Here is a 19,320-nt window from a genome sequence, read left to right on the forward strand (position 1 = left end):
GAAAAAATAAAAAGAAGGAACAATTGGGAAAACGTTCAATACGCTTAAGGATATGGAACCTCACTAGATTAACTCTTGATCTCTATGAGGAATACTATCGTGATGGATCAATTGATAAAGATATGTTTAAAGCTTTCGAAGGCGTTTTTAAATTCTTAGAAAAACTTAATTCTGTTAAGTCTAAGAATCATTCCGAAAAGGGTTTCGTATGTATTAAATCTGTTGATACTGTACAACCCAGAAATCGGAAGAATCCTTCTTCTAGCAAGAATAAACGAAGGATAGGAAGCCCTAACTTCCCTGACTATCATCATTATTTTGATTATACTACAGGGACTGTTCACACTTATCAACAAGACATCGCATGAGAACTCCTCTGCGCATTATGCCTCTTGGTAACAAGATTGGCATTTACCCCATTTGTACATATATTGAAGTGGGGCAAGAAATAGTTTGTGTTGTGTACAGTTGTGTTATGCTTAGTTAGCTTTCTATTGCTTCTGTTAGATGTTGGTTGCATACCTTTAATGTGAAAAGGGATAAGAATATCCCCTAAGTCTTGTGGGTCACCGTTCGTGTACAGCCCAATCCCATGAATGAGGGATATATATATATGTTGGTGGTCCGCGAACCTTCTTCTCTATCATCTTCCGTCCGCGTACGTGAACTAGGGTTTGTACTTCTCCGCCATTAAAGCTTCTTTGAAGAAGTCAAAAGGAAGGGTGTTTGAGGTTCTATTCAAGTAAGTAATTTTCTCTTGTATATCTCTTTATGATGGGTTATAGAAGCATGAAAAGGAGTTCTAAAAGCTCAAAATCCTCTAGCTTGAATCCTCTTTGTGATCAAAATTCTCTTAGAATTAGGTTTGTGAATGATTCTTGTGCTAGAACTTTTGATAGAATTGCTTCCAAAGGTTTTATTCTAGAAAAGAAATTGGAAACCTTTAGTGGATATGAAGAGGATTTAGCTTGCTTCAAAAAGTTCAATCTTGGGAATATCTTTAATGGCCTCGGTGAAGGTTTTGATTCTCTAATAAGGATTTTCTATGCCAACATTCATGATGTTGAGAAGATGGAATTCAAATCCATGATAAATAGAGAAAGGTTTCTTGTTAATAGAGAGTTAATTTCAAGGGTCACCAAAATACCGTTGGCAACGTACGGTTACCTAGACCAAGTGATGAACGTCCTTCATATGATGATATCTCTATTGGACTTTGTGGAAAGAAGGTTGTTTGGAGTCAAGGAAAGTTTCCTACTAATGATCTTAGTATTGCTTTAATGGCGTTTGGAAAACTCGCCATCTCTAACCTTTGTCCCTCCACAATTGAGAATTTTTGGTGGAGTTATGAATTTGCGGAATTAGTCTACTTCCTTGAATCCGGAAATACAAATCTTGACATTTGTGGTTTTATAATCTTTCAAATGATGACGATGACTTCTCACATCAATATGTTAGGCTATCCTTGTTTGATTAGCCAAATTTGTCGTGATCGTGGACTTGATTTTATTGGAAATTCTCTTGGGGTCCCCAAACTTGTTCGTCCATGTACCTTTCGGCGTATAAGGGAAAATGTTCGCAAGCGACAAAGAGGTACTCCTCTTGATGTTGAAGACCCTACAACCTTGAGGCTTATTCAAAAAATTTACAAAGGTGTGTGCAAGGTAAATGCAAGAGTAAAGTGCTTAAAATATCAAGTGTCGTTAATTGGAACCAAGTGTCCCGAGCTCAAGGAAGAGTTGGATTCAATTCAAGATACTTGGAAATTGTCCGATGATGAAGGTGATGAGTAATGCATCTTCTTATATGCCTAGTAAGTCTTTTTTTTTGGATTAGTTGGAAGAATAACTAGTGCTTTGAATAGCGATGATTGTGACTACACATAGCTATTTTTGTTTTCATCTTCTTGTGTTATTTTTTAGGTTTATTGGTATTAAATTCTAAAAATATTTGAAGGATGATGTTATTGCAGTATTGATCTTTATGATTTTGTGATATTGCAATTTGTTTATGGAATATGTATTGTTTACGTCCGTGAACTTGAAGGTCCCATATTGCAGTCAAAAGTAAAGTCGTTCATGAATTAGTATTCGTATTGATGAAAGGACGAATGGACTTTTGACAATTACAAAAAATTATGCCTATGCAATCATGTATTTGATGTAAAATAGGATGATATCTTTTTTATGACAAGGATAAAGTCTCATGGAAAATAGAATAGATCCTTGTATGTTATCCACGGTATTGATCTTCATTGATCCATTTTATTATGTTTTACCATGAAGGCTCCATTGTGTGTCCTATGTTGAGCACGATACAACTAAGTCGATTATTCTTATTGGCTTGTTGGTTGTTCCATAAGATGCTATATGTCGAGCATTAGGAACTAAATTAATCAACCAGTTTGGTTATTTAGTTTGTACTCCATAAGTTTTCTTTCTTATGTCGAGTACATGTACGGTTAAGGTTGTCATATTCTATGATGAACTTAGTCGGGGTTCCATAAGTTCTCTTATGTTGAGCCCAAAATAATTAAATTGATTACTTCGGTGATTACTTTGGTTGTTTGTATTCTAATTAGACTAATTATAGGTTCTCTTGTAATTAGTCTAGTTGAGTTTTCATATATTCCACAAATTCTTGTATTGAGTATATGAACAGCTATACTAATCATGTTCTATTGGTTAATGTAGTCGTATATTCCGTAAGGTTTTCCTTATGTTGAGTATGTGAATGATTAAGTTAGTCATCTCCATATGATTGACTTAGTCGTAGCTCCGTGAGTTTACTTATGTTGAGCACCTTCAATTAAATTGATCACTTTTGTGGTTTGATTTAGTTGTGTATTCCAATTGAATTAATCATGGGTTTACTTGTGGTTAATTTGGTTGAGTTTTGGATATAGAAAATCATTCTCATGGTTTTTGGTGTCCAATAAAAAATCCTTCTTTTCTTTCGAAATTAAAGTCGCTCTTGTTGTTCTCTCGGGAATGACATCAAATGGGGGAGAGTTCTTTTGAACTTGTGCTTAATGGTAATTTCTTGCGGGGAGTGCGGCTGTGGAATTTTATAGGGGTTATCTTGTATCTTAAAACTCCTTGATGAATGTTGTTAGCTTCGGATATTAGATTGCATCTAAATTAAGTTGGTATGTATTTTTCTTTTGGTCATGAAATGTCTCTTGTGGAAATTTCATTATGATCCCATTCTTGTACCTTTGCCAATTTTATTGACAAAAAGGGGGAGAAATATTGTAGTTCACACTACAAATACATATGGTTTTCGGATCATTGTGTAAGGGGGAGTTGTTTCCATGATCGAGATGGAGTATTGACTAAGGGGGAGTGATACATATCACCATAGTATTATTGTTAAAGTCGTGATACAATTGGACTTTGATGTTATATAATAATACTAAGACACTGTATAATAATGATCGAGAATCTCGATTTCTCTCATTGTTATAGCTACGGATCTTCAACAACGATGGTGCTAAACTTACAACCTTTGGGATCATTGGAGTACTTGGAAGGGCGAAGATTTCAAGGAACGTTGAAGATTAGACTATGGAATAGGAGCCACTAAAGTTTATCTTTTTTGTATTCCATATGTATTAATAGTTTTGTCACTAAAATTGACAAAGGGGGAGATTGTTAGAGCATAGCTCGGTCAACCTCGCATGCGTTTCTATCTCAAGCATGTTTGTCAATGTTAGTGATCAAAACTATGAGTTTTGATTTCTAGCCTACATAGCTAAGTCTCGGACTAAGATAAAAAAGTGTAGTTGAGCTCAAGGACTTCATGGCGATTCATCATACAACGACGAAGATCTATACAAGGAACCGTGGAACTTCATCAACAAAAAGGTATGTGGAGACTTGAACTTATCTATCACTCAAAAGTCTATCTCTTCTATCTCCTACTTCTTATGAGACAAAAGTCGTATGCTATATAGACTAGATCATACACATTTGATATTTCGAGCCGAGTATATCTCCCCTATCTATATCTCGAAATCATGTGTTGGTAAAGCGTTTCGCTTTGATCAAGTTTATCTTCACCTAGTGACGAAAGTCATGAAAAGTTTCAATCACTTTGAGAATTGATCTGACGTGAATCGGTCTGTGAATAAAGGCTACATAACGTCCTCTGAGAATGTCTCAATGATTGAAATCAGAGTTTAGATTACATAACCATGTATTCCTTGAACCGAAGTTTTCGAACTTTGTTGATCAAGAGAAATCGGGAGGATTGTGGAATTGGCTTGCCAAGTCCGCGAACTGACGGAAGTTCTTGACCGAGAATTTCTGCTGGATTTTCCAAAACTCGTTTGTGTGCTAAGTCCGCGAACTCAGTCTGCGAACTGGCGGAAGTTCTCTTTCCGAGAATTTCTGCTGAGTTTGGAAAACTCAACCGATTAACTTAAGTCTGCGAACTGGTTTGTGAACTTAAGAGGTTATGATCTAAAGATGTGTTCTGAACATGAAACATTAAATTACTAAGGAATGCTTTATGCAAACCGTGGCTATAATGTTCATGAGCCGATTCAATCGAATCAAATCATCTTTGTTTCAATTGTGTCTTGTGTAGTTACTTAAGATCTCATAGCAATTGAACAACTCTTTAAGTATTTCATTTGAGTCAATTGAACTAGTTATGGTGAAGAAGAACAAGGTTAATATGAAATGCTCATATGGTTGACCTTTTTGGGTTACTATGTTGAACCAACATACAAGTACACGTTTGGGCATGGTTTTCACGAACCCAGTAAACGTTTACCAAAATATGTGTGACAAGCTAGGTTTTTCGATCTACGGTTGAGAAATATTAGCTTGAATCTAAATAATTTTTTGATCTAACGGTGAATAAGGATTGCTTTGTAACTAAGGAAAAACCCTATTTAAAGGCTATATAAAGGAGACATCTAGCATTGTGCAAAACTAATCCCTACACGTCTGTGTGCTACTAGTGCGCCCGCTAGAGTCGATCTCCATTAACCTTTGATTTTCTTCTCTAAAATCAGGATAACGACTTAAAGACTTCATTGGGATTGTGAAGCCAGACCGATACTACTTTATCTTAGTTGTGTGATCTGATCTTGCATCTTCTATCGTACGAGTACAATCGATTGATTGACTAGAGATCATGAGAGTTCTCCGATAGGCAAGATAAAGAAGTCACAAACATCTTCGTCTCACTGTTTATGATTCCTCGACAATCCGCTTGTGTAGTCAGGAAGGATTGTAGAGAGGTGATTGATTAATCTAGGCTGTTCTTCGGGAATATAAGACCGGATTATCAATTGGTTCATGTTCACCTTGATTTATCAAAATACGGAACAAAACCAGGGTTTATCTGTGGGAGACAGATTTATCCTTTGATAGACTTTTCTGTGTGAGACAGATTTCTTTATTATCAAGTCTGTGATTTTGGGTTGCAGCAACTCTTGCTTGTGGGTGAGATCAGCTAAGGGAATCAAGTGCGCAGTATCCTGCTGGGATCAGAGGCGTAGGAGTACAACTGTACCTTGAATCGGTGGGAGACTGATTGGGGTTCAACTATAGTCCAGTACGAAGTTAGTTTGCAGTAGGCTAGTGTCTGTAGCGGCTTAATACAATGTGTATCCAATCTGGACTAGGTCCCGGGGTTTTTCTGCATTTGCGGTTTCCTCGTTAACAAAATTTCTGGTGTGTGTTATTTCTTTTCCGCATTATATTTTATATAATTGAAATAATACAGGTTGTGCGTTCGTGATCATCAATTGGAAATCCAACCTTTGGTTGTTGATTGATATTGATTGATCCTTGGACATTGGTCTTTGGTACCGTCCAAGTATTCCTTGTATTTGATAAAGACTCGCTATTGTTTTTAGCTTGAGTGAAAATCAAATCAAGAGAGAGATATTAACTCCTTGAGATACTTTTATCTAGATTGAGTCTGACTGTCTAGTTGATTCTCTAGCAAAGTATTTCAGAGTTAGTTCATACAGATTGCTAAGCGAAATATTGGGTGGTGTTGTCAGACCCCCACTTTTTCAGAATGCTAACAAAAATGTTATATGAATCACATGCAGTTTTATAAATGCATACAAACACACGTTGAAAGACAGTTTATGAGAATATTTAAGAAAGAAATATCAAGCCGGTGATACTACCTTATGTCAGAAATTGAGAGATAACGTTAAAAAAAGAAAGATATTTAAATAAACACATACACTTCGACCAACAGTAGGCCTCAGTAAATTCGTACCCTCTATCCCCTCATCTAATCTCTAAAGCTCAATACTCTGATGAAAAAAAAATTGTTCCCTCATGTACAAAGAAAAAAACTAAATGTCAAAAAGCCAGTATATTAAACTAAGAAACCCATATACCTTCATTTTATGAACTCCATTAGCAACGCCTACATGAACATTTGCGCTCCCGGCACCCCTGGTAACAAAATTGGTAGGCTTAAGGGTTCATTTGAAATAACCAAGAAATTCTCGGCATTATTGTTAGAAGTCTTGGAGAAATCATTGGTTTTTGTAGGCATATTCTTAAGATGCTTCTAACAGTGGTGAAGGATGGTTAAAAATAGCCAAATCATTTTTGAGCACATTCTCTGAATAGATAAACACAAAATTTGAGCCCCATATCATGTATTTAATATTAAATGAAGAAACCTATTAGAAGATCTGGCAGGAAATCTCTTGGTGATTACTTTAAAGCATCGAAAAATACTAATCCTTGCCTCCAGAGGTTCCTAGGTTGTAGATAAATAGCTAAGTTGATACCTATCTATCGTCTGGTCAACAGCTTGACCTATAGAAATTAATACCTCTATATTCGATGACCTATAGATCTCTTCACGACTTAGTATGAAACCCACCGCACCACCTATGCTTTTCCGGAATTTCATGATATGAGACACCAAACAAATGAATCCTCCAAGCAAAACATTTAGCTAAGAGCCTCTTAAAGTTCCTGCATATCATCCGTAGTAATGTCTTTTGCATATTGCTGCTCCAAACAATCACAAATTCTGTAAAGCAAATAAATGAGATGAAATAGAGAATTGGGTTAACCATATTAGGTCAGTGTAACACTGCATAAGCATAGGTCAAGGTATGTAAATAGACCAATAAGGAATTCATGGCTAATTAAATTAGGGGTGTCAAATCAAGCTCCCCAGCATAAAGTATAAATTCCACCTGCAGAGCACACCCTTCATATTTTATGGGGCAATGTACGTAGATGCACATACCACTTAAACGTAGTACATAATCACATGCAAATCCAGTACATAATAAGAGATTAATCAACGAAAAGCACAAATCATAGGATTGCAAACCACAATCACATCTAAAAATAAAAATATTGAAATGATCTTACCGATCAATCAAGTCTTGTGCTTCATCTCTTCAGGTAACCTACCAAGGTATATTGCGATTAAGAATATGGTCAAAGATCATCTATAGAGAAACAAAAAGGTAAAGCAGTTATATTCATATTTTCAATAAAATAAAAACAAAAAAAAAATCAGATCATCCAGAATCATAACAATTAGTAATATAGATAGGCTATTAATAAATAGAAGTAAAACAAAACCCGCCAAACCCTATTTCTCTAGCAAAACCCAGGAATTGGTAAGTAAATAAGTAATAAAAGGAGTGCAGAATTCCAGTTTGATTCTCCATATCCACTAATCCGAAGGATTCCAGCTTAGTACAATAATACCCATTTTGGAAGTGAGCAAGGGACCCAGACCTAATTGCTTTTCTTTAGCAACTAACCGTGTCTTCCTAATTTGGAGCACTAAATGCTTACAGAGCTTGATTAATTGAAGCTGTTAAATAACTTAAAGGTGCCAACCAGCACAACTAACTCTAGTGTCTAATTCTGAAGTTTGGCATGGACACCCGTGAACTTCACTGTATAGTCCCAAATACATTACTGGTTCTAAAGTTTGACATGCTTATTGAGAAGAAGATGGCGTGACATTGAAGCTATTTTCTTTCTTCTTTTCTTAAACCAATATTTATAGTGAACCTAGATAGGCCATCGAGAATTATATAATATGCAAACATATAAGGGACTGTAGTGTGTACTTATTTTCTGGTTTCCCAAAGTACGGTATTGGACACGACACCGATACATGAATTTGAGGAAGAGTTTCGTAAAGCACTTATTCCCTGAATGCTAAAGGGGCTTTGTAGTAGAATTTAAATGTCTATCTATCTACTACTGTACTATCTTAGTCTGTAAACAACTTTTGGTTTCAACATAATTCAAGAACCATATATAGGTGTCGGAAAACCCACGAACGTGCATACGTACCATAATGAGCTTTCTGGTTCAAACGTTGCTGAAGATCTAGGAATTTTAAGAGCACCATATTTATTTTTCCAGCTTTGGTCCAGTAATGAAAATTTATACAGTGCCCTTACTTCTTGTCTAGGGTTTACTAACTCAAGGTACACGGATACATAATCCTTGCTATAATGTGTTAAAAAGTACAGCTCATGAGAACCTTTCACAGTCTCACAAATCGACTGCGACGAAGGCACCTCGTGATCATTATTAGTATTAGACTTAGAAAATATCCGCCTTTTTGAAGCCATATATTGATATGTTGAAACTGGCGGCCAGTAGAGGAGATATATATATATAGAGATACGTAAATAGATATAAAAAGAGTTAGGGTTTACCTGCTTTGGTTTTTGGATTTGGTTATTTATCTCATCTTCAAAAACCTTACCTGCAAAATAAAAACAAACAAACAATAACAAAAATCAAGGAGAAATTACTCATCCCCCTCCTCAAAACGCATGACCTGAATCTCATCCCCCTCCTCAAAACGCAAGCTTCGAATGCAATCTGCAAGAGTCATCACAATATCAACCCTTACTTCATATGGTTTCTTTTTCGTTTCATATAATATCTCTGTTGCTTATCTAGATAAATTATTAAAAGAAAAGAGTCTACTTACTTTGGAATTGACAGAGTTCGAGTGAATTCCCCTGCCTCTGTCAGTAATACTGTGTGAAGGATAAATGTAGCAGAAGTACATGCCTGGAAATGAACAAAGCAGAGTTAAAATATTTTATTGACCATGAGTTAAAATATTTTATTGGCCACTCTATGAAAATACATTTGGAACAAAACAGTCTTGACAGATTTAAGGTCTTCTAGATTAGGAATCAAGAACATGTACTAACATCAACTTGGTTCCTACAGGTTTCCATTGTTAGGGACAATTTTCTCCGAATATACGTAGCTATCATAAGCTACTAAATAAATCATAAACAAAATCCTAATAAACTAACAGTAAAAATAAACTAAACTGACCTTGTCCATGGAACCAATCAAATTATAGTTAGTTGATCGCTGTCGTATGCGTCAAAAATAATTTCGCTTTTCTTAAGTATATGATAAGAAAGAGTTTGTTTCCACAGACAGTCAATTGTAGTTATTATGTATTCAATTTCCTAAAGTAACCAATTGGGGGATTTCTGATTTTGTAAAGCAATATGAATTAAATTAAAAGCAAAGTAAATATTATAATGTAATCAATGAGAGAAAGATATTGGTCAAGGAGTTCATCTTCTATCTTAAACGAGTGCTTGCATACATGATTAGAATTACAATTTAGTCTCTTTTATTATCAAAAGCCTAGAGAATCAAGAGAGCAAGATAATCTATTAATTTCCCAAGTTCAGCAACACACACATTAGAGCTGCGTATGTGAATTCTACCTAAAGAATGACCTAACGCCTTGCGCTAATTAAGTTCGATTCCCAGGAGCATTAAGTTTTGGAAATAGGCTAATCAATGCAATTGTCATACATTGCGCATGACAATTCGGACAATGGTCAAACTCTACATATGATGACGAGAGTGTATCACTACAAACCGTAATCATATCATGTTACTTGTATTTAGGGTTATCGCTCGATGAAAAACCCTAAAATAGTTATGGACAAGGATGCAAGATCAATTAATTGGCCACTTAACTAAACGAACACCTAAATCCTATCACAATACATCAATCATGTGATTATTAAAAACAGTAGAGATTTGAACGATAATCAAGAGAGAAAACTAATGCATTAATCAAGCACAAGTTGTAATATAGGACTACATCCTTAACCAAAAATGAATAAATTATCTACTCATAGCTATCGATTTCATCACAAATATAATAATTGAATAAAAGAAGATGAACATAAGCAAACCCTAGTAGAATAGCCACTCTCCTCCAAATCTCCAAGTAGAATAATACCTATTCAAAGTTGTAGAAGTCTTTCCTTTTGTAGATCCTCTTGTTCCAAAATTAGGTCCAAGTCTTCAAAGTCCATCAGATAAAAATCCACCAAGCCCATATGTGAGAAAAACCCATGTAGAAATCATCCCAAAAATATGTCGCCGGAAAACTGGGTCTACCGCCGGAAGTTGGCCGGAAAAGTGGCCAGAGAAATATCTCAGGTGACCGGCAAAGTCCACCCGGTCACCGGTCAAATCTCAGGTCAACTGAGTTAACTCGGGTCAAGCACCGAGTCGAACCGAGTCAGCTGAGTCAAGTCAGAGTCAGCTATTCAGGTAAGCTAACTAGGCTGACTTATCTGACATGCCATGGCTTAAGCCATTTTGCACAGGCAATACTTAATGTCGCCCCATCATTGCACTTCACTGCTTCAAAGCCAACTATGATGGCTGCTCATTACTAAGCTGCAACCATTCCATTACCCCCTGACCTGTAGCAAATCAAACAAAACCAGTTCCATTCATTTGCATCCCTGTAATCTCAGCTGCATACACCATCATTCTCTTAACTCCAGCTGCTGCTTGTACTCATATTCAGTACCTGAAGCACACCTGCGACCGCTCATACATTCAGCTTCATTGTCTTTCCCAGCCATTGCATCACTGCATTCTTGAACCACTTCTGTCACTCATCACTATTACCAGCTGGTCCATTGCAAATCTCAGTATCACCTTATGCTACACCATCTCAGTTGCCTCACTCTATCCACATCCAAGCTGCAGCATTTCAGTCACCACCAAATCCATCCTTTTGACAGAACCTTGCCTGCAATTTCAACTTGGGCACAACATCAACGCCAACTGCAGAACAGAATCACCACCTGCAATATATTGTCACAAACAAGACCAGCTGCATTCCAGTCTTGCCTCATTACAGTTCCATTCCAAGACCTAAGCCATCCATCTAACACAGCTACACTTCACCAGCACTACCCATATGCTTATGGGTGAAAACTATTCCTGCCGAATTTGGTAATTTTGGGTGTGTGGATGAGGAATGAATCTAAACCCTAAACAAATGCACTGCACGGGAGTGCTTTGTGATTCAAGAAATCAGTCTGTACAATTCTAGCCTAAACCAAGAAATGGCCGTTCCAGACTTGCTTCGGTCACAAAGTGAAGGAGATGGGGTTGATCTTAGGGAGGGAAGCTAAGAAGGTGTTGAGATTGTGAAGGTGTTGGCTATGTATGACTTGTATCAGAAATCTGAACTGGCTTGCAGAATGTAAGCTATCAGTTCCTGTGTTTGAATACGGTTGTATCAACACTTGCTTTTGTTGTCTTGTGTTGCCGAAATAGGGAGGAGAACCTATTTATACAAGTCATTGAGCCTTACTCACGTATCTCGTGGGAAGTGGAGAAAGTGGAGTGATGGAGTAGTGGAGTTGCGGGTGTTAGTGTTACACGATCAGTCTTTCCCACTTTTCCCATCATCAGCAACCGTCCATGACTTCCTGACACGTTCTTGTGATGGCACGTTGTGCGCTGCACGCTGGAAACCACCAGACTAATACCCCAGTATGTATCCCCCAATTTGTGACATGATTGATGTCTCGAGTGTGTGGATCGTGGGACCCACAGAAGGTAGCATGTAATACTAGGTTAAATAACTAAGTTATTTAGGAAGTCGATACTTGTGAAGTATCGTGTGTATTCTATGCAAGTAATGCATCGAATATACTCAGCATGTATGAAGCATCGCTGTTTGAGCGTCTTAAAATAGCTTCATGTCCAGCCTACTTCATGTGATGGTTTGGAGGCTGCGCAAGCAAGTCCTGACTTGGCCGACCACATGGTATGGTAGAGTGGCGGATGATAATCACCACGACACCTCATTGACCAGTTAACTCCTGACCAGGGTTGTATAACCAAGCAGGTGAAGTTGAACGGACGAGATGATCTTTGAGACACTCATCTGCGACCGTTAGTGGAATTAGGGTTTATGAAGAGGTGCGAAAGCATCACTCTTCAGCTTGGTCGAAACCAAGCTTAGGACGCAATTTTGGCAGGGTCGATCGTGCATGCGTGTAGATGTCATGCCGGTGTAGGCGCCCATACCTCATTGTCTCGTAAAAGTGTGATCTAAGACACTCAATTTTTCCGGCGAAGTTGAGTGGTCGAGATCAATTTGCGACAGAAATCCGATGCCGCAAAAGCCGCGCGTCATGCCAACTTCGGGCGCGCGTTTCGAGACGACCAAGCTTGGTCGGTCTTGGGCGATTAGTCTGGTATACAGACGACGGGCTGGTGTATACGTTCATACCTTAATACCCCATAGAAACGTGATCTGAGCCACTCAATTTGTTCGGCAAAGTTGAGTGGTCGAGATTAGTTTGCAATTGGGAGGTGTGACCACGCCTAGTTTGAGTGTGCGAATCGAGACGACTAGGCATGATATGCCTTGGCCGATCGGGTGTGGATATATGTGGGCCCACAGTGATCGTGTTGATACTCACTGGACCTGCTTAATCGACTCCTAGACCCTTCGTTCGATCAGGTGAAAATGGACGCTCGTGATTGAAAACCCTAATTAGGGTTTTGCCATCCGTGCGTCATGCCTTGTTTGGGCGCACGAATTGGGACAACCATCCATGTTTGGTCCTGACCGATCGGTCATGTTTGTAGGCGGGCCCAAGGCGTTTGTGTTGACATGTCTGGTCTCTCTGAATCTACATCTACACCCTCCATCTATGCCTGCGAAGATGGATGGTTGAGACTGATTTGCGACACATATAATGTGCTGCAAAGCCTAATTTAGGGTTTCTCATCCACGCTGCTTTGGATGGAGGAATTGGCAAGCCATGCTACCCTTTTGGGGAGGCCGACCATGCGGGGGGTCTGCATTGGTCCGGTGTTGAACATTCCAATGCCTGTTTGAGGGTTATGGATTCGATCTAAGCCATCCAATCATGCTGGTGAAGTTGGATGGTCGTGATTGTTTCTGAGACTGATACGGACAGTACAGATGCTCGATCGGGCTAGTATAACACTCTGAGAGTTATAGCATGTACGGGTATTTCGTACGTGCCTCCTTATTTAATGCTTGGAGATTCGTGTTGCTCTGCTGAGAGCAACACTCAATCGTCATGCCGCACCAATAATGATAAGAGTGAAGCAGTACAGGAAATACAAGGCTGGTCACGCATTAATTGGTAATGCCATAAGTTTATAGTGAAGAAGTATTCTCCACTTTATCAGTGGATTTATCTTTTGCAGGATGTTAGCGCATAGTTTTGGCTTTTATAATTTTAGCCTTAAATGAAAATCCACCATCAACATTAAGTCCCCTGCCTAGCACATAATGGTTACACTGTTGTGGGGTAGGCATGAGATGGTGACAAATTTGTATAAGGAAATGACTAAGTTAAAGTAAATACGCATTTACCGCATAGATAGACATCGCCAGGTGTAGCTGGTCAAATTAGGGTTTGGGAGAAAAGCACGACTCGTTCGGCGTCGAGACCTCTGGATAAACTTTGTTGTAGCTGATTTGGTCTTCCTTTAGGGTTCCTTCAACATGTATGCGGGGTTTAAAAACCGTTATTCATTGATAGGCTTTTCTTGCAGAAACTCTATCTCTTTGACATGTCGAACAGCAGCAGATCATCTTCTTCATATCACCCAGGATCTTCTGTTAAACGCCTACGCCCATCTGAGGTTCAGGATGAACAAATTTGTGATGACTCTCCTGTTCATGTTCGCCGGAAGACCGTCCCAGTTCGCTCCTCCTCTTTTTTTACAGAGACGCCCATGTGTGACAGTGGTCGATGAGGATGATTTGACCAGTCCCCTTCCTTCAAATTTGAATACGCCCACTCCTGCAGATCTCGACGATGCCGATCTAGGTATCTCGTCTTACGAATACCCCAACGCAGGTCTTCCATTCGATATTCACATGAAATGTCTTTCTTCTAGCTATCGAACCATCGGCGGATTCTTGGTGCGTAAGGAGTTCGTACCCTTATACACAAAAGTATGGAAGAGGTATGGCCATATTGCAACCAGGAATGTAGTTCAACACTGTGCATCTGCTTTGGTTACCACGGTAAACTGCCTTCTTCCCCTGATTGCTGAGATGGAGGGTATCTCCATCCGTAACGTTGCTGAATCAAAATTTGAAGAGTGGGAGAACATGGTGTCTACCTGTGAATCGATGTAATTCAATGTGGGTTGGATGCGTCAACGTCTTGACATCATCAAGGTTGATCGAGCCGACATCCTTGCGAACGTAGTTCCTGCTGCGAAGGCTATCTTGGAAGAAGAAAAGGCTCTGGATACTGAATCGGAGAAGGTGGATCAGGCAATACAGAACTTGAAGAACGGGACAGAGAGATATCAAGCTAGACTGAAGATGATGCTCTCAAGAAATTATAATCTGTTAGATGGCCTCTTCTAATCCGCATTCAGCTGTATTTTCTCATTGTTAACGACGTTCATGTCAAAAGGTTTTGAACATCTTTGCGGAATAAATTGTACTGGTTTTTTGATTGATGAAACAGGTTTTTTCATCAAAGCATCTCTGAATAAATTGATAATTCAAACATGTAATGAAAATAAATGCCTGTGTTGTTGTGTCATGAGACAGAGCGGACAATGATCAAGCATGATATGCCTTGAGCCATTTTCCGTTGATGACTATCTCTATCTTGCCTCCGTCCACTTTAATGATCTTGTAGTAGCCGGTACTGTAAGCCCTGGTGATCGTATAAGGACCTTCCCATTTAGGTGAGAATTTCGGTGCAGACATGTCTTGCTGGATGTGTTTGGCCGTTTTCAAGACCAAATCCCCCACTTTGAAAAAACGTGGTTTCACAGTTTTGTTGTATGCCCTGGAAATTCTATTCTTGTACACGTGAGTGTGTTCTTCTGATTTGCTTCTTCTGAAATCCAGAGTGTATAACTCCGCTACTCTAGAGTTGGATGCTTCAGCCTCATCCCAGTGGACCTCGGTTGCTGCTGCAATCCTGGCTGATGGGATTTTGATCTCTGCTGGGAGAATTGCGTCTGCACCGTAAACAAGTGAGTATGGAGAAACTCCAATGGAGCTTCTGGGTGACGTTCGATATGCCCATAACGCCATTGGTAACTGGTCATGCCATTCTCTAGGATTGTCATGCAGTGTTTGACTGATGATCCGGATCAGTGTCTTGTTGGTACTCTCAGCTTGTCCGTTTCCTTGAGGATAGTAGATAGTGGAGAAAACCTGTTTAATTCCATACTCTTCAAGTAACTCTCGTACCTGTTTGTTGGCGAAGGGAGTGCCGTTATCAGTGATGATATGCTTTGGCACAATGAAGCGGCAAATGATATGTTCTTTAATGAAAGCCGCAATCGTTGCTCCTGTAATCCCTCGTAGAGGAATGAATTCTACCCATTTAGTGAAGTATTCTGTCGCGGTTATGATGTACTCGTGCTGCTTTGATGACGACGGATTGATTTTCCCGATAATGTCCATTCCCCAGCTGTAAAATGGTCATGGACTGCTTATCGAGTGTAAAGGGGTAGAAGGAGCGTGAACAAGGTTCCCATGAATTTGACATTTGTGGCAGTTTTGAACGAAAGTGGTTGTGTCATCCTCCATGGTCGGCCAATAGTATTTCTCCTGTATCTGGAGAAACAGTTTCCTCTTCCATTGATGTTCCCTTTCGTGCGTTTCCTTCAGCATGATTGGGATTTCTACCTCAGCCAGGCATCACAATAGATCACCTCTGAAGCTCTTGCGATACAGAATCCCTTCGTGAAATACGAATACCTTGGCTTTTTGCTTTATCTTGGCAGCATCCTTTTGATTAGTGGAAGTTTCCCCGTCGCGGAGATAGCTAATGTACGTCTCTCTCCAGTCCCCAGCGTGGTTCACACTAAAAACCTCCAAGTGGTGTGGCGGCGCTTGACAATTTGATCAGGACTTCTGAAGTAGTCTGGATTGAGTCTCCATCTCTGGCCAGTAATAGCCCAGGCGTTGAAGTCGTCGGTAAAGCGTTACCACCAGTGATTGTCCGCAAATTTCATTGTGAAAACGGTTAAGCTGTTGTTGTGCCTCATCATATCCAAGACATATTGATAGAGAACCATCCGGGTTTTGATGATATAGCATACCATGAAGCATGAAGAAGTTCTACAGGGTTTTGAGACTGACCTTTCCTTGAGAGAGTGAGTTGCTGAGCTCCTGAATGCTCGGCGTTCGCCAATCGTGAGCCTCATGTTGATTCTATGGTTCTCCTCTTTACTGTCAGGGTTTCTTCAAAACCTTCGAACTTCAATTTGGAAGCCAGCGTTTCTAGGAAATCGGTGTGTTTGTTGTTGATGCGACCAATATGGGTTATGGTTGCATTGGCAAAGTAGTTTAGTAACCTTTATGCTTCTGATCGGTATGGAGCTAGCGTTACTTCCTTCAATGCGTATACTCCATTCATCTGATTCACCAGTAGTTTGGAGTCACCTCTTATCTCCAGACGTGTGACTCCTGCTTGTTTGGCTATTGACAACCCTATGAGGAAGGCTTCATACTCTGCTGAGTTGTTGGTGCATTGGAAGTCCAGCTTGAAGGAGTGTGAGAATACTTCCCCAGTCGGGGATACTAAGACCACTCCTGCTACTCCGGTGTTACTGCTAGGGGTAGCGGAGCCGTCAAAATACAAGATCCATGCTTCTTCCTCGACAACAGAGATGTCTGGAAATTCTCCAGGAAGATCTTCGTGTAGCCCCGTAGTGCCTTCTCCAGGGAATGCTGCTAATAAGTCTGCGACTGCTTGCCCCCTGATATCTCTAGGCGACGTATGTGTTATGTCCAACTCCGACATTTGGAGAAGCCACATGGTCGTCCTTCCCATCAGGACCGATTTTGAAAGCAAAAACTTCGCAGGATCAGATTTAGATATGAGTACCACCTTGTTGGACAGTAGGTAATGTATGAACTTCTGAATGGAATGGATTAGAGCTAAACATGCCTTCTCCGCCTTGGGATACCTGAGCTCAGCATCTCTTAATATTCGACTGAAGTAATATATGGGGCGTTCGATTCCCTCATCGTCTTTCTGGGCGAGTAAATCCCCTATAGCGGTATCGCTGAAGGCGATGTAGAGACATAGCGGCTTCCCTTGGACGGGAGACCTCATGATAGCTGGAGATGATAATATTCGTTGAATCTTTTGAAATGCTTCTTGTTGAGTTGCGGTCCAAATAAAATTTGCTCCCTTCTTCAGCAAGGGGGTGAATACAGCGACAAGTTGGGCCAAGCCAGGTATAAAACGACGAATGTAGTTCACCTTGCCCATGAAGCTCTGAAGTTCCTTCACAGTTTGTGGTGGCGGCATCATGAGGATGGCTTGAGTCTTGGACGGGTCTACTTTGATCCCTTCAGCAGTCACTTGGAATCCCAAAAATTTGCCTGAAGAGACACCGAAGGCGCATTTCAAAGAATTCATCTTCAATTTGTATTCACGGCACCTTTCGAACACTTGTCGTAAGACTCCTGCGTGATCTTCCTGAGCTCTTGGCTTGACCATAATATCATCCACGTAGTCTTCTACTTGCTTATGCATAATGTCATGGAACATTGCCGTCATAGCGCGTTGATACGTTGCACCGGCATTCTTTAAACTGAAGGGCATAACAGTATAGTAAAAATTGCCAAGAGGGTTCGAAAGGCTGTCTTACATGCATCGTGTTCATACATCCTTATCTGATTGTAGCCACTGCAACCATCCATGAAGGAGAACATGCCGTGTCCGATGGTATCATCTACTAACATGTCGATGTTAGGCAGAGGAAAATCGTCATTGGGGCAGCACTTGTTAAGGTCTCTGAAGTCCACGCAGCATCGTATATGTCCGTTTTTCTTCTTTACTGGAACCGCATTAGATAACCAGGTCGGATGGTGAATAGGTTTGATGAAGCCACTGAATTGCCTCGGAGACTGTTTGATCGGCTTGGATCCAGGTATGGTATGTAGATGGTGAGTGACCAATTTTTCATCCAGACCAGGCATTTCCTCATACGTATAGGCAAATACGTCTTGATACTCCTTGAGAAGCTGGAAAAGACTCGCGCGTTCATCTGTAGACAAAGTCGAACTGATAAAGACAGGCCTGGGTGATTCCTCATTCCCGATGTTAACAGTTTCGAGCTCGTCAGTTGTGGAGTTGGTGCCATCTTGTAACTGTCGCGGAGCGTCCAATACTTCTTCTTGCGGCCCATCGTTCTTGAAGCACTCATATGGACGGAGAGACTGGCACCCAGTCTCTCCTGCTAATTGCTAACAGTGGCGTCGGTATATTATTTTCCCCTTCTGATCACAGCTTGCCTCGAAAGTCCGTTCCCTCTTGGTGTGAATGTGGGTTGAAGCTTCACCGGATAAAGATGAACGCCTCATCAGCAAAGGTGCACCGTGGTGCTTAGCCCTTAGTGATGCAAGTCGGTTTTCTTCCTGAATTGAAGCCCACGTGGGTAGTGGGGTGCACATGACTTTGTATGATCTTCCCTGCGGAGTTTCCTTTGTCTCGAAAATTTCCACTCCGCATATTGGTGCGAACGGAGACAATGATGCAGGAATACGGATGACTTCCTCATTTAGCATGGTCTTTAGGCACTGGTGATACGTTGAAGGGATGACCTTATTGTCATGAAGCCACGGTTTTCCTAGTATCATATGATAGTCCGGATCCTTCTCTATGACTTCAAATTTCACTTTTGATTGAACAGGCCCTACTGATAAATTCAGATTGACATACCCATACGTGCTGGTCTGGTTTCCTTCGAAGTCTGTCATTGTGGTGGGCTGTTGTACGATCTTGCATGGGCGAACCTTGGCTGTCCTGAGAGTCTTGAGAGTAATCACATTCGAAGATGCTCCTGTGTCGATGAGGGACCTTCTGAACTCTGAACCCTTGATGTGTGCGGTAACATGCAGGGCTCGGTTGTGACCTTCTTCTGCCATCATATCTTCTTCTGTAAATGTAACATTATTTACAGATGTTTCGGATGCGCTTAGGACCTCTGGACGTGAAGGAGACAGGTG

The 19,320-nt window shown here is 40.2% G+C and overlaps 1 protein-coding gene across 1 annotated transcript; it reads right to left on the bottom strand.

The window, feature by feature from the left end:
- Nucleotides 1-8,735: 8,735 nt before the first annotated feature.
- On the bottom strand, nt 8,736-17,728 carry LOC113295216. The gene is made up of 5 exons (XM_026543563.1): nt 17,271-17,728; nt 16,941-17,126; nt 15,544-15,766; nt 8,971-9,053; nt 8,736-8,739 (listed from the first exon to the last, which is right to left on the bottom strand). The coding sequence occupies exons 1-5, from the start codon at nt 17,726-17,728 to the stop codon at nt 8,736-8,738; spliced, it is 954 nt and encodes a 317-aa protein (XP_026399348.1).
- Between the last annotated feature and the right edge of the window lie 1,592 nt (nt 17,729-19,320).

The sequence above is a fragment of the Papaver somniferum genome, chromosome 7, assembly GCF_003573695.1.
Source record: "Papaver somniferum cultivar HN1 chromosome 7, ASM357369v1, whole genome shotgun sequence".
Lineage (NCBI taxonomy): Eukaryota > Viridiplantae > Streptophyta > Magnoliopsida > Ranunculales > Papaveraceae > Papaver > Papaver somniferum.